The sequence below is a fragment of the Neopsephotus bourkii genome, unplaced genomic scaffold (genome assembly GCF_033783945.1).
Source record: "Neopsephotus bourkii isolate Nb327-2 ecotype Australia unplaced genomic scaffold, CSIRO-AGI_Nbou_v1 NB_638, whole genome shotgun sequence".
Lineage (NCBI taxonomy): Eukaryota > Metazoa > Chordata > Aves > Psittaciformes > Psittacidae > Neopsephotus > Neopsephotus bourkii.
The window spans coordinates 28537-43147 of NW_026901137.1; the positions used below are offsets into that span (position 1 = coordinate 28537).

General features: G+C 36.0%; 1 protein-coding gene across 1 annotated transcript in view; it reads right to left on the reverse strand.

Annotated features, from left to right (window-relative positions):
• Positions 1–233: 233 nt before the first annotated feature.
• Positions 234–14611, reverse strand: part of LOC133211659 (voltage-dependent calcium channel subunit alpha-2/delta-1-like) — a gene marked incomplete at its 3' end in the record, with an annotated part of 188770 nt that continues 174392 nt past the window's right edge. The window contains exon 4 of the mRNA XM_061352222.1: positions 234–293. Within this exon, the coding sequence (XP_061208206.1) occupies positions 234–293 (60 nt within the window). The remainder of the gene's footprint in view (positions 294–14611) is intronic.

Genomic DNA, 14611 nt, shown 5'->3' on the forward strand with positions numbered 1-14611 from the left:
TCTCTCTGTGAAGCTGTTTAAACCACAAAACTCCCCTATGACCTTCTGAATTTAAAAGCTCACTTTAGTCTCTAGACACCCAGACTTTGATTCTGTTTAAAACCAAATCTCCATTCATAGTCAATGACTCCTTCTGTGGCGAGTATATATAAGCAGCATGTTTGTAAGGCTATATTTAACATTTCAAAAAAGAAAAATACAAGAAGGTTAAAAGCTGAAAAACTCAAACTTACCCCAAACTCATCCCTCCACTGATGTGATGCTTGGTACTTTTCTGCTTCTTTAGCGAGGCGCTGGAGACGAAAGAGAGAAAGGGCGTAAATTTTAGTATGTATTGATTCTTCACTTAGCAAAATTTTCTTTTTGGGTGTTTTTTTTTTCCATATATAATTTCTATAAATCTATGTTTTTTTTTTAATTCACTTTGAAATTATATATTTTTGAGTAAAGATGCACCATCTTATTTCAAAAATGTTATTTTTTGTTGGAGAGCAACAGGCATCCTCTTAGAAGGCATTTTTCCTATTTAAATAATTGAAATCCAGTTTGTCCTCAGCCCCATGGTAGGCAAAGCACAGTGCACAAGAATGATCCAATTATGCTCTTTCAAATCAATCTCTTGTACAGAGACATCCATTGGGCTGGTGACATGTCTTTTCAAAAAGCTGTTTGTCCACACTTGTGAGAAGTTTACTTAATTTCTGCATGCAGAAGTTGCCATGTCCTGCATGTTCTCCAACTGAACTGCTCACAGCATTCCCCATGCCAGAGCCCTGGAAGCAAGCACCTATCCAAAAAGTATCCATCTCCCTCTGCAGAAGTAGCTACCTGGTATGAATGCAGTTCATGCAGACTCAAGGCATCTCCTAATTTTTTAGTGACTTACTTGGTTTTATTACTAAGCTATTCTATAACCCAACAAAAGAATTAGCAAGTGTTTCTGGGGAGTCATGGTCACTTTCCAACAGAAATAGCCTGATAATATCCACCAGATAGCTAGGGATAAAAATGCTTTACTGTGTAACAATAAGTGCACAGTGAGCCTTATGATCCTCTTAACATTCAGAGCAACTCCTACACAAAATGAATTGGTCTAAGTCACATTTTCAGTTGAGTCAACTGTCAGCTCTTGCTAACAACTAACAGGAGTAGACCAGAAAGTTCACAGAAGCTGGAATGGCAGAGATGGTGCTGTCAGAACCTCACCTCGGCCTCCCACCTCTACGTCAGACTGGGGTCAAAACCACCTAGATCATGAAGCACACTCAAGATGCTTGTGCCCTCTTTGGTGACACAAGGAGAGACCAGTTTTTTTCTCTCAAAGAAATCATGCCTGCCTACATCTGAGAGATGCAAATGTCAGGTCTTGCCTTCCCTGTTTTGATGGAAGAGTCTCTGGAGAACGTCAACAGAGGAGCACCACAACAGCAAGCTGACACCTGACTCATCCCATTCTCCCTGTCATTACAACGAGGGTTTAATCAGGTAGCATCTCTCTAACACTGTGTCCCACGGCAGTTCCCTACAGGTTTCTCTAGCTAATACTAAAATGTTGAGATTCATATTTGTATATGTAAGAATATGAGCATAAATGGTTCTAAAACAAACATGCAAACCAGTATTTCCCCATATTAGGTTTTAATAACTTTTTACTCCATGTTTCTGTATTTGTGCTGTGAAGATGAAAGCTAAGAGATGTTTTCAGTCCTGGTATCAAGCTCTATTTAACATCACCTTAAGTGGAGAAAGAAGAAAGCTAACACGTAACATAAACATTCTGGCTTACTTCAAGGTAAGTACTTCACTTACTTCAAGGTACTTACTTCATCCTTATAGGCCCCCTTCAGATACTGGAAGGCTGCTGCATGGAGACCTCATAGCAGCCTTCCAGTATCTGAAGGGGGCCTATAAGAACGCTGAGGAGGGACTCTTCGCTAGGGACTGTAGTGATAGGACAAGGGGTAACGGGTTAAAACTTAAACAGGGAAAGTTTAGATTGGATATAAGAAGGAAGTTCTTTACTGTGAGGGTGGTGAGGCACTTGGAACTAGATGATCTTAAGGTCCTTTCCAACCCTAACCATTCTATGATTCTGTGATTCAAAGGTATTTTTAAAAAGCCCTGCAGTCGGCTGGAGAGCAAGGATTCTCAGATGAAGGCAATGAAATTCAGATTACTTTGAATTGAGAAACCATGACCAGGAAAAGAGGACCGCAAAAGCTAACAAGGTGCATCTATTCTTATGCTTTTCAAGGATGCCCGACAGTTGTGAGATGCCTCTTGTAAGTAAGAGATCACAGGAGCTGATGTGATTCAAACCACAGGTTCAGGCACTGTGGCTGACACAGTAGCATATCAGATTAAAAATGCTTGAATACACCATGATTAAACAAGCATCTGCTTAATAAATGTTCCTAGATTCAAAAATTATTTCTACCTCTTTTTAAAAAACAAAACAACACAACTTTTTTAAATGGGTAAGAACTGCTCTCTCCCTTGCTGCTTTCTCAATAGTGTGCAGGGTGCCCACAAGTACTTTTAACCAAATTTTGAACGATGTCAAGAGTTACCTTCCACTAGATTTCCTTAAACCATTCAATGAGAATAGTCAGCTTTAAAGCAAAACAGTTAAGGGGGAAGATGGATAAAATGCAAGTGTTATTTAGTCCATCAGCCTATGAATGTTTCTTTAATTTTTAAAGGGATTACAAAAGAGATCACACACTCACATAATAAATAAACAAAATAAAAATAAATAAATAAATGAATGAATGAATGAATGAATGAATAAATAAATAATAGCTAAAAACCCCAAAGCCCAGCTGCCTGTCAACCTAAAAACTGTCCATTTTGAAGGTCTTGCCCCAGGTTCCAGGTCATCTGGAACAATGGCCGCTGATGTAGCACAGACTGCAAGAAAGAGACCTGAAGAATCTTCATCTGACCTGTGAAGATCAGCACCCTAGAAGGCCTATTCATCTTTCAACCTTCATTTTTGTGCATGTTGTATCTTTATCTCCTCCTAACCAGCACAGAATTCTGTCAGCTGATGGCACAATTACAATTATATTCAGTACAATGAAATAAATCTTCTTTTTGTGCTTTTCACTCTAAGTATTTTATCTTGAAAATAATATTTCAGTACCCCTTGATATATCAAGCTGTTATAGAATGTGTAAGCTTAGAGTTATTAGACATCAATACCCTTACAAAGCTTTCTAAAATACCAAAGCCATGGATTTTTTTTAAGTTATTTTAGGAAGACAAATACCCAGGGAGAACATATCAATATCAAGTTTAAATACCACAATGTAGACACATACAATGATCTTCAAGTCCTGATTTTAAAATACAAACCAAACAGTCAGTCCTGTTCTTGCCTGAACAGTGTAAAAGCCACAAAGAATATCATAAAAGTAGCTTTGAAAACAGTTTTCATATATGTATCTGCAATATAAATATTGTTCTTCTGTAGATTATTATGAATTGCACATAAAATATGGGAGAGAAATATGAGGAAAAGATTTTGAAAGAGTGGGATAACATGTCTATGGTGACAATAGAAGACTGGTACTGTGATTTCACTACAGCTTTAATACAGACCAACAAAATTTTAAAGAAAAGAAATGCATTTGCACTTCTGTAAGCAATTTTTTATTTTCCTTTACAAGTATTCTGATCACTAACACTGTAGCACATGAGTTTACAAGAGAAGTCATATTTCCCTACCTCAAATAAGAAATTGTTTCCTATGCATTGCTGTATTCCATTATGTAAATACTACCATCCTCAGTATAAATGTAACCAGAATTTTAATACTTACACAGATTTTAAAGGATGGTAACCAACAGTAGGGTTTTGGTTTGTGCTTATCCCTAACCCTACTGAACACAGACTATTTCAATATTACGGAATTTCCATATGCATATGGTACGCATGTGGTCCTGCAAGGAGCAGGAAGCTGGACTTAGTGATCCTTATGGATCCCTTCCAACTTCAGATATTCGATGATTCTAAGATCTGCAGTGTGGTTTTATTTCATGTATTGACACTGCAGTGTTACAGCCTGTCTCCTACTCCAGCATCTGCTGTGCCACATGATGGCAATCTGATCTGAAGCCTGTTAATGAGGAAATCTGAAGCATATAAAGTACCAAACAAAAAGTGTGCTTATAATTGCTCTCCTGTATGCAACATAGGCCTCATGTGATATATTCCCCAGTTACTCTTTGGAGCCAGTTTCACTCTTGTCATATGAGGAAGGAGAGGAGTCATAATGAAAAAGAGTATGTTAGAGGCCTACTGACACTGTGAAATTTATGAAAACACTCTTCCTACAGATTACTGGCCTAAAATTACACACAATCTAAGACAATCAGAAATCGGCTTTTTAAAAACAAAAAAAAGCTGATGTTATTGTACTCTGGACCACAATTCAAAATAACACCTCAAAGATTGTTTTACACTCCTAACCATTACCAATAATATAAATGGATAGATTTGGGTTTTTTTTTTCCTAATTCAGCTGTAAATTACAAAATGCAACTTAAGTTAAAAAATAAACAGAAAAATTCATATTTTCTGTGTTTGTTTAACACATTTCAAGCCATTTCTGCTTTATTCACATGAACAGTGATTTTATTTCAGACTTCATCCTTTTTTTTTAAGAAGATGACCTCATTTCCAACACAAGGCTGTCATGTTTGTGTCGTGGTTTAAGTCAAGTCAGTAACTCAGAACCACGTAGTCGCTTGCTCACTCCCCCCTCTTCCTCCCCACCATTCCCGGAGGGATGGGGAGGAGAATCAAAAGAATGTAACTCCCATGGGTTGAGATAAGAACAGTCCAGTAACTAAGGTGTAACACAAATCACTGCTGCTACCACGAATAATAATAATGATAAAGGAAATAACAAGGGAAGAGAATACAACCGCTCACCACCTGCCGATCGATACTCAGCCCGACCGAGCTCTGCTCTAGCCCTTCCGGGTAACTGACCCCAGTTTTAAATCCTGGGCATGACATGCTGTGGTATGGAATACCTCTTTGGTCAGTTTGGGTCAGGTGTCCTGTCTCTGCTTCCTCCCGGCTTCCCCTCCTCCCTGGCAGAGCATGAGACTCAGAAAGTCCTTGGTCAGAGTAAACATTACTGAGCAACAACTAAAAACATCGGTATTATCAGCGTTGTTCCCAGGCTGAAAGTCAAAAATACAGCACTGCACCAGCTACTAAGAAGGAGAAAAATGACTTCTAATGCTGAACCCAGGACAGTATATTATAAAGAAATGAAAAAGAATTCCTATCACTTTCCACGTATTTAAAAGACAGAGCTTTAAAGGTTTTTCTCTGTTAACAGCTATAATCATAATCACTCTTTATGATTCATGATAACCTTTGTTCCCATTGTTTCATTAAATGAGTGAAGGAAGAGTCAGGCTAATTCTCCACAGAGAAGAATTTTACCCTTCTAGTGGTTTTCCAATTCCAAAGCAGATCTAAAATAACCACAGAATAGAATAGAATAGAACAGAATAGAATATAGTTATTAAGGTTGGAAAAGACCTTAAGATCATCTAGTTAGAGCCATGGGCAGGGACATCTCACACTAACCATCACAAAAGAGCAGAGCAGAGGGACAGGATCACCTCCTTTGACCTGCTGGTCACGATCCTTTTGATGCAGCCCAGGATATGTTTGGCTTTCTGGGCTGTAAGTGCACACTGAAGCTGGCTCGTGATCATTTTCTCATCAACCAGCACCCCCAGGGCTACTCTGAATCTCTTCTCTGCCCAGCCTGTAGCTGTGCCTGGGATTGCTCTGACCCAGGTGAAGGACCTTGCACTTGTCATGGTTAAACTTCATAAGGTTGGCATCGGCCCACCTCACAAGTGTGTCGAGGTCCCTCTGGATGGCATTCCTTCCCTCCAGTGTATCAACTGAACCACACAGCTTGGTGTCATCAGCAAACTTGCTGAGGGCTCACTCAATCCCACTGTCCATGTCACCGACAAAGACGTTGAACAGAACTGGTCCCATCACTGATTGCTGAGGGACACCACTCACTACTGGTCTCCAGCTGGACATTTAGCATTGACCGCAACTCTCTGCATGTGGCCATCCAGCCAGTTCTTTATCCACTGAATGGTCCACCTATCAAATTGATATCTCTCCAATTTAGAGACAAGGATGTCATGTGGGAAGACACTGGTTAGAAAAGATCAATGGGAAGCAAAATCTGAACTGAACTTCTTGAGATTACAGTATTCCAGGTGAAGTTAATGCTTTCTAACATGAGTAATCATATTGATTTTCATAGGGAAAACTGGAACAAGAAGACCCTAAATTAATAGATCACATATGTGGCTTTTCACATCTAAAATGTTGTGTCATAAGAGGATCTATCTCTGACAAAACTTTCAAGTAAGTCAGAAAGGATAAAGCCAAAAGACTATTTGGCACAGTAACACTTCTCCACTAAATAAAAGAAGCTCTTCTCTAAAACATGAATTAGAAAGAGCTCTTTCTCCTGTTTTTTTTTTTCTTATTGTGTGGATTTAAGAATTTAGCTAATGGTATCAAATTATCTGACAAATTATCATATAAATGAACTGCAGGTGCAAAACCATTGCCTGAGGGCGGCTTTCTGAGTAACAGAGAATAAGACAAATCAAATAGAGCTATGATGACAAGCAGAGGGTGCACAAAATCGTCTTCTATGAGTGGAGCACTGAATCCAGTCCATGAGGTATGAAATATGTTTTGTGTGGAATGCCCTACAAACTTAATACACTGCAGAATGAGTGTACAAAATAATTCTGTTCAACTATTATTAAAAAGCAACAAGGAATGCTGGAAATTTTCAGGAGAAGGTAAAGAAGCAGCATTTTGTTAAATTCTACACTTTCCCCATTTATGGGTAGAAGGAGGGAGGAAGAAGGTTCAGTTCTCAAATCTGAATATATGTCTAGGATGCTTGCAATTGTTGGAATTGAGAAGCTGGGCAGTATTACGACAGGTTGATATTGCCAAGAAATGTTTCAGTAGACAAGAGTAAGATAGAGAGAACTGTAGATAATAAAGTCATGAAGAAAAACTATCATAAAAGCAGAGCAAGAAATGGTCTGTCAAATGCATTGACATCCATCAATGAAATTTTGCTAGAGTGGTGTATAGAAACAGCAGAAGACTACTTTTAACATGTAATTTATCCTTCTCATTTGCAGAGGTTTCAAACCCTTAGAGCTTATTACATTTTCACTCTAGTAATTCATATGCCTTAAATGCAAGTCACATTAGTGTTATATTTTCAAACAAGCTCAAAGTGAAGGACACACGCAGAAAACATTAGACTGAAGCTACCAATTGCTCCATTACACCATCAGCTCCAGTTCACTGTCTGCCTTAGGAAACTCTTTTAAGATTCACAGATGAGCTAGGAATTTCACAGGCATGACTGGAAGATGACACGTATATTGAGCAGGCGATGCCTTGTCACCGATTTTCAGCTGTAGTGTATGTGTAGTTTTCAGCAACCCAGGGTGAAATCAGGACTACACACACTTATTTCAGAAATATCAAAACTAACCTGCTCAAAAATAAGTGTTCTAAACAATGTAATTTTCCTCTAACTTACAAGAAAAAACCCAACTTTAACTTAGATGCAGCTCAGCTTGTTTCACAGCTCCTTTAATATCTACTCATTAAGTATCAAGTTAAAAAAGAAAAAAAACCCAACAAAATACAAACCTTCACTGCTTAAAAATTATACATGTCAGCAATTCCATAAAAATCAGACTAGGATCCAGATATGAACAAACAACTGAAATATGCACACAAGTGACTTATTTAAAAAGGAAATGTAGGAAAAAGAACAAATCAAGTAAATACCTCCTTATTAAGAGTCAGTTACCTTTAAAAAAATAGGGGACCCAACAGCAGCTCTATTTTGCCTCATTGCATAGTCAAACTGAACAATAAATTTTACAGAATGTTATAGCTTTATATGAGTTCAATAAAAATATATTAAGTTATATCAATATACATTTTACATAAATTGATAACATTTGATATATATTGAATATATAAATACTCAGATTACTGTTTGCGGTATTTTTTGTTTAAATTATCATTATTTGTATATTTATTATCATCATTATGATATTAAAATCATCTGCTAGTTAATGCAATTCACTGTACATAGTTATAACTATATGTATTCACTATAACTAGGTATAACTACTATAACTAGGTACGAAACTCTACACTGAAAGATATGTAGTCAGTTCTGGATTTACTCACACTTTGTGTGCTACAAAAGACAGATATAATGCTGTTACAATCCCAAAAGACGATCAGAAACCTGTCAATTTTGTCTCTGCTGAAATGATAGTCAAAGGTCCCTTTGGCCACATCATCAGAGACACCTTTAAACTCCCTCATAATTGCGCAGGTATTTATATAAAGAGAAAAATCCAGACTTTCAAGATATAACAAGAGTGAACAGAGAACATTATGATATCTTCCTCTGCAGGAACGGGACTAAATCTTTTGATTTCATTAATACACATTCATAACCTTAACCAGCCCAATAAAGTCCAAAGTAGTTAATGATTTATAATAAAATTGAGATAACACTGAAATCTGCACTAAAATAACATTTCCAGACACGGACCCAGGAAACATTCAACTTCATTCATAATTAAAATTCAGAGCTTGAATGGTAGAACTGTAATGTGAAATCAAAATTAAAAAAAAAACAATAAAAATCAGCTTCTTCTTTTTGGTCCTCAGATGTAGGAAATAGAATAAATCTGAATTTGACTGATTAAAGTCTGTTAACAAATGAATCCTCTCCATAAATATATATATACATATATACACACACACATATATATACATACATATAAAAAAATCCCAAACCCACAGCTGAATAACAACTGTGACTTTAACATAGCAAGGCAGTGTATTAACAGCTTTGCATGTCAAGTTAAAAAAAATGGAGCAGGTGGTAGGCTATAGCTGCTGAATAATCAAATTGATCTCATCAGCAGTCAGTGGGTGAGAGCCAAGGAAACATGTTACTGTTGGCAACAACAGAACAAATGAAACATTAATACTGAATGTTATTTTCAGGCAACATTTCCCTAATGGAAGTAATTCTAGTCAAAAGAAATAAAAAGAGTTTAACTATGAGTCCTGGAGAAAAATGAGTGCAAAGGAAAATGACCTTCTACTGGTAAACCCTGAAAATGTCTTTTATTTTCCCAGAGATAACATGTCAGTCAAGACAGCCATGCGGGAAACACACCAAAGCCTCAACTGCTCCTATACCTGGCTTTGCATTGCTGTAACAAGATACCCAGAGCTCCTTATTTTCTCTTTTATTAAATAGAGCGTAATGACATGCTGCTTCTAAACTTTCTCAAATATCTTTTAGAAGAGGTGTTGCACTCCAAACCTTCCCTATACATACTATAGTATATACTATTTTCTTATCCTCCAACAGAAAACCCTTTCAGATTGTAATGTAAAAACACTCTGCAATTAAAGGTAGAGAAAAATGTTAACAGCTGAATGTTAAAACTGGTGTCTTTTACCTTTCCTCAGTCCATTTAGCTTCTGTAGTATTTTCCAGTCTGTGTATATGCAGACACACCTTAATTTCTCTTCTCTCAAATGCAAGTTTTACCCTAATATAGAAGCACGGTTCTAAAGCAATGGTTGCTGAACATATGACATAAAACACTTTTAGTCATTGTGATCATTTCTCATGCAGACACAGGTCCACCAAAGGGTTATAATTATTAATTATATAGCCATCGGGATAGCTATTAAAAGATCCATGTTCATATATTAAACATTTCAGCAAATGCTTAAATATCTCTCAAGGTCACTGAGCTCCGTAAGAACTGTTCTCTGAAATCCTCACTCTGCTGAAGTTGATGTGAGGATTTCTATTCTTTTCATTGTGATTTCAATCCTGCTGCCTCAAGCCCTATGTGTGTGACATGATCATAAAATTCATAAACAGAGATATTCTTCTAGGTTCAGTGATCCTTAACAGACATGCACTGTTTTGGCCATTCCTTCTCTTCAACACCTCCTGTCGTGTCTATGTCACATATTGGACAATGCATCACCTTCATCTTCTAGGCACATCAGTGCATTTCTGGGCATAACTGTGATTATAAAGAAAATCTAACCTGGTTCAAGTTACTACTAACATCTTCAGTAAGAGAGTCGGTTCAAATTTCTGCACCATAAGATCTTAAAACCCCACTTACATGTGAAAAAATATATTTTTTCATCTTAAAACCTACAGCTTAAAAACTAATGGTTCATATTGTCAGGGCTACAGATGTAATTAACTTATCACAGCCGCTGTGAAGTAAATAATGTTAATGGTATTTAAACACATAAAGGAAAGTGAACCAGAAAGGTGAAATAATTTAACCAAAGTCACAAAAAACGTTATTGTCAGGTGCTAGTAACACTTAAGTCCATAAGATTTAGGCTCTGGATGAATACATTCTGTAATTCCATATATGACCTATAGCTATGTTTAAAATGTATTTGATTACCTTAATGTGTGATGTACATATCTGAATCAACATTCAAATGATAACTTCCTTTCAATTTTTATATGCATATATATATAATAAAAATAAAAATGTAGATTTTTTTTCTGTTGTAACCCCGGCAGGTGACACATTTGAGAAATACTACAAGCGGTTTGGGTTTATCCATGATGACTTCTTCCAAAAGGTGCTTAATTAGAATGTCTCACACTTTTCTGGGTATGAAAATCTAATTGCCACCTTCTAGCTCAAAGAAAACAACCAAGAAGCATTATCCCATCTCAAAACTGCCTCTTCCCTATGTCACTTCCACACCTGATGTTACTTCTTTTTTGGTTTTCAGTCTTGTATGCTTCTTTTCTATAAAGGAAATATATTGAACTATAACAGCAAATTTAGCACCATCCTAAAAGTGTGTTTTCTTTGATTCCAGCTACAGCTACTTACTGAAAATCACAACCAGAATCAAATGGTGAACAGAAAAAGGAAATACAAAAAGGCTAAAACATAATTATAAGAAAGAGAAAGTAAATGGACATGTCAAGAATGTCATGGTACAAGTAGATCTTAAAGCAAAACATGGCAATAACTTGCCATCTGGCTTCTCTTTAAAAAAATAAAACTACAATTTCCCTTTGGAACTGGAAATATTATCAGGCACAGAGAGATATGTGATGATGGCGTAAGAAATAAGACACTTTATCTCTTTATTCCCGGAATAATTAGCTGTCCTCTTTTGTTATTTTCTTGGTAATTTTGTGCAGTGTGTAGCCTACTGTTACCATATATGCATATTTAAATATATAGATCTATAGATATATGTATATACACACATCTAGAGTGGTGATTGTATTATTCTAAAGTGAGCTGACTGCAGCCATTATAGCTAAGTTTGTCAAAATGGTATAATGCTTTCTTATAGTTACAACAAACTTTCTGACTTCTCACATGCTGAGAAAAATCCCCAAAGCCTTCTAAAACCTGGATTTATAAACTCCTTTACACTTTGAACAATATCAGTTAAAAGACATTGCATGAAAAAGATGAGAAAATGGGGTCTTAGTGTTGCACATAGATTTATTATTAAGGCCTTCCTTTCCTATTCTATGATTTGCATCAATTCTTCCCACATATATTTTTGTCAAACATGAGCAAAGTTAGTTCAGTCATTTGTTTAAGTATAAAAGTAAAGGAAAGAAACAACTTTCCTCCCACTGTGGGCAATACTGTGCCACATTAGCAAGCAAAGGCTTCCTAACACTTCCAAACAATCTAGAATAGTGAATATTTCCAAATCAGGATTTTTCTTCACAGCAATTAAATAAAATGAAAGTCTAGTTAAAGTGAACCTTTTTCCCAGGCTGACATAGCAGTTTCACAATAATTATGCTCATTTCAGTGGAAGGACATCTCTTCTGTCTTATGTATTTCATGTGCGATCAGAAAGGAATTTACAATGAACAGATATTTATGCACTTGGTTTTACATAAGAATTGTTTATGTTTTTCTTGAGCAATAACATTTGCAATGGTTTAAGAGCTGAATCATCAGTATATACTTGAATCTTCAATACGTATTTTATTATTACCTTCCCCATCTTAGTATAAATCCAGTCAAAGGTCTGAGATAGAAAACATGTTCCAATTTAGAATAGGAGGTTATATTTGCTAATAATACTTGAAATGTTTATTTTTCAGAGATGCTGTTTCTAGGCATAGCGCATTTGACAATGTCAAAAAAATGCACTTCTTTCTTATTTTTAAGCTATCAAGTTGTCAGGTTTGTTTTAAGTGGAATCTACAACATTGTACAAAAATTTGCTCAGTCAGAAGTAGCTTATTAAACAGATTTAGGTTTGCTTGGGTTTTCTTGCTGTTGTTCTGTTGTTGGTTGTGGTTTTGTTCTTACTTTGTTTGTTTTGGTTTGTATTTTAATTTATGGAAATAGCACTGATTAGATGATACCACGAGTCCTAAACAGATTATGTTACTGATGCAAAACCTAGGTAGATGTCTGGAGATGGATGGAAGGTAAATCTAGGAAGCTGCAGAGTAAGATAGCCTTGCCACACTTGCCCCTAGAGGTCTATACTGCATCTATGGACAATTTAATTCCGGTCCAAATATACTCATATACCCTGCAGAACTATTCCTCTGTTGATATAATTATGATCAAAATTAACTGCTCTGCATTATAAGGCCTCCAACACTGTCTTCTCTCTTGCCTCAGACAAAGCAGCCCGGCTTATGGCCAGAAAATGAGGAACAGATAATCAAACAGAGTAATTCTACTGACCTTAAGTACAGAAGACTATATTACTCTTCTAGAGATAAGTCCATATCATCTAGAACTTACTGTACAATACAAGGTGTATGGACATTTCAGTACAATCTCATCTGCATTATTATTATTCATTTTTACTCCCTTGTCAACTGTAATTTCTTATTCTGCATTTAGAACTCTATCATCCCTCATCATGTAAGTTTTTAATGTTTGTCACAACGACTCAATAAACCATATGTGTTCATGTGTACACAATGCTATTTCCATCTCAGACAATATATTTATGGCAATACATCTGGCTCTGAATGCTTAACAGCTCTCTGAAGTACCCAGATTTGGTACTTAAACAGCTTTATGAAACCTAGTATTACGGTTGCCTTGAAAACAAGTGAGTACTTTTACGCATATTAAAAATACTCCTTACTAGTGTATGTTAACCAAACTGTGCTGTACTGGAAAGAAACCTGTTATTTCTTACTACAGCACATGTGCTCAGTCTTGTTAGCAGTCAGGGGACCCATTTCTGTGCGGGCACCACAGTAATCACTGCAGAATTGGAATGTAGTGATACACAGCAAACTTTTTATGCAGCTGAACTCTTTGGATACCGGAACAGAACAGGAATCCCTAAAGACTAAATGTTCAAATACAATATTAGAGAACATCTTGAAGTGTAAGCTAGCTAATAGCACAGACTGAACTGAATTTATCTTCTTCAGTTATTTAAATCTCATTATATATGCCCTGTTTAAGTTCCCTCTCCATTTAAATTGGTATGGAATATAAAACAATCTCTAAATAATTTAGTTGGAAAAACATACAAGCTACTTAAAAGCTAAAATTTGAAACCCAAACATACTGCAAATGCCTCTTTTCTTAAGACTTTCTTTTCTGTTTTGAAGATGTCTGGGCATCTTTTTTTTTTAATATATTTTGGAGAGACAATGAGTTTTTGTAGGATCTTTTCCCAGACTAAAAAGTGTTGACAAAGAAGCCCCTGGGTTTCAGTTGCTTTGATTTTTTGCTACTAATAAGGGTTTGCAGTATTTTTAATGCTATTGTAATTAAGTGAATAAAACCTCAGTGTGGTATTCTTAACCATGCAACATGATTTTCCGTAATTACAAATTAAAATAAATGTCATCATGATTATTAATCTTTCTCTAATTACAACTTACGCACTCAAATGCCACCTTACAAGGTATTATCAAGGTCAGGCTTTGCTGGCAGATGTCATTGGGAAGGATTTTTTCAATAATAAAATCTATTAATGAAAATGTCTCTTTGAAATACGAAAAATAAATCACCGTTTCTGATAAAATAAAACTGTAAATATTATTTCAAAGAACTAAAGAAATGTTTAAGTAATATTATTCCAAATAACACTATTCTTACTTAGCTTCCTCCTTAGCAAGAGTGTTCTGCAGACAAAGCTCCCTTTTATCTTTAAATAGATAAAATTATCTACTACCTGAACTGTTCTCTGACTCTTACTCTCACACATACAGGCATAAATTGGTGCCTGCAATTGTCTAACCTATAAAGCCAAATCACAAAGAACCTGGCAACACCTTGACTTTATATTGTCAATTTAAGACTTAGATCTCAAATGTGAGAAGAGGCACCTACCATTTTTTATTTAGAGAGGAATTGCTTTGTAGCTTAATTAAAGCAGTGGCTGACAGTTTAGAAGATGAGAATTCGCTTCTCCTGCAAGGTTTGACAGCATCCTCAGCTAAAATGGGATAATG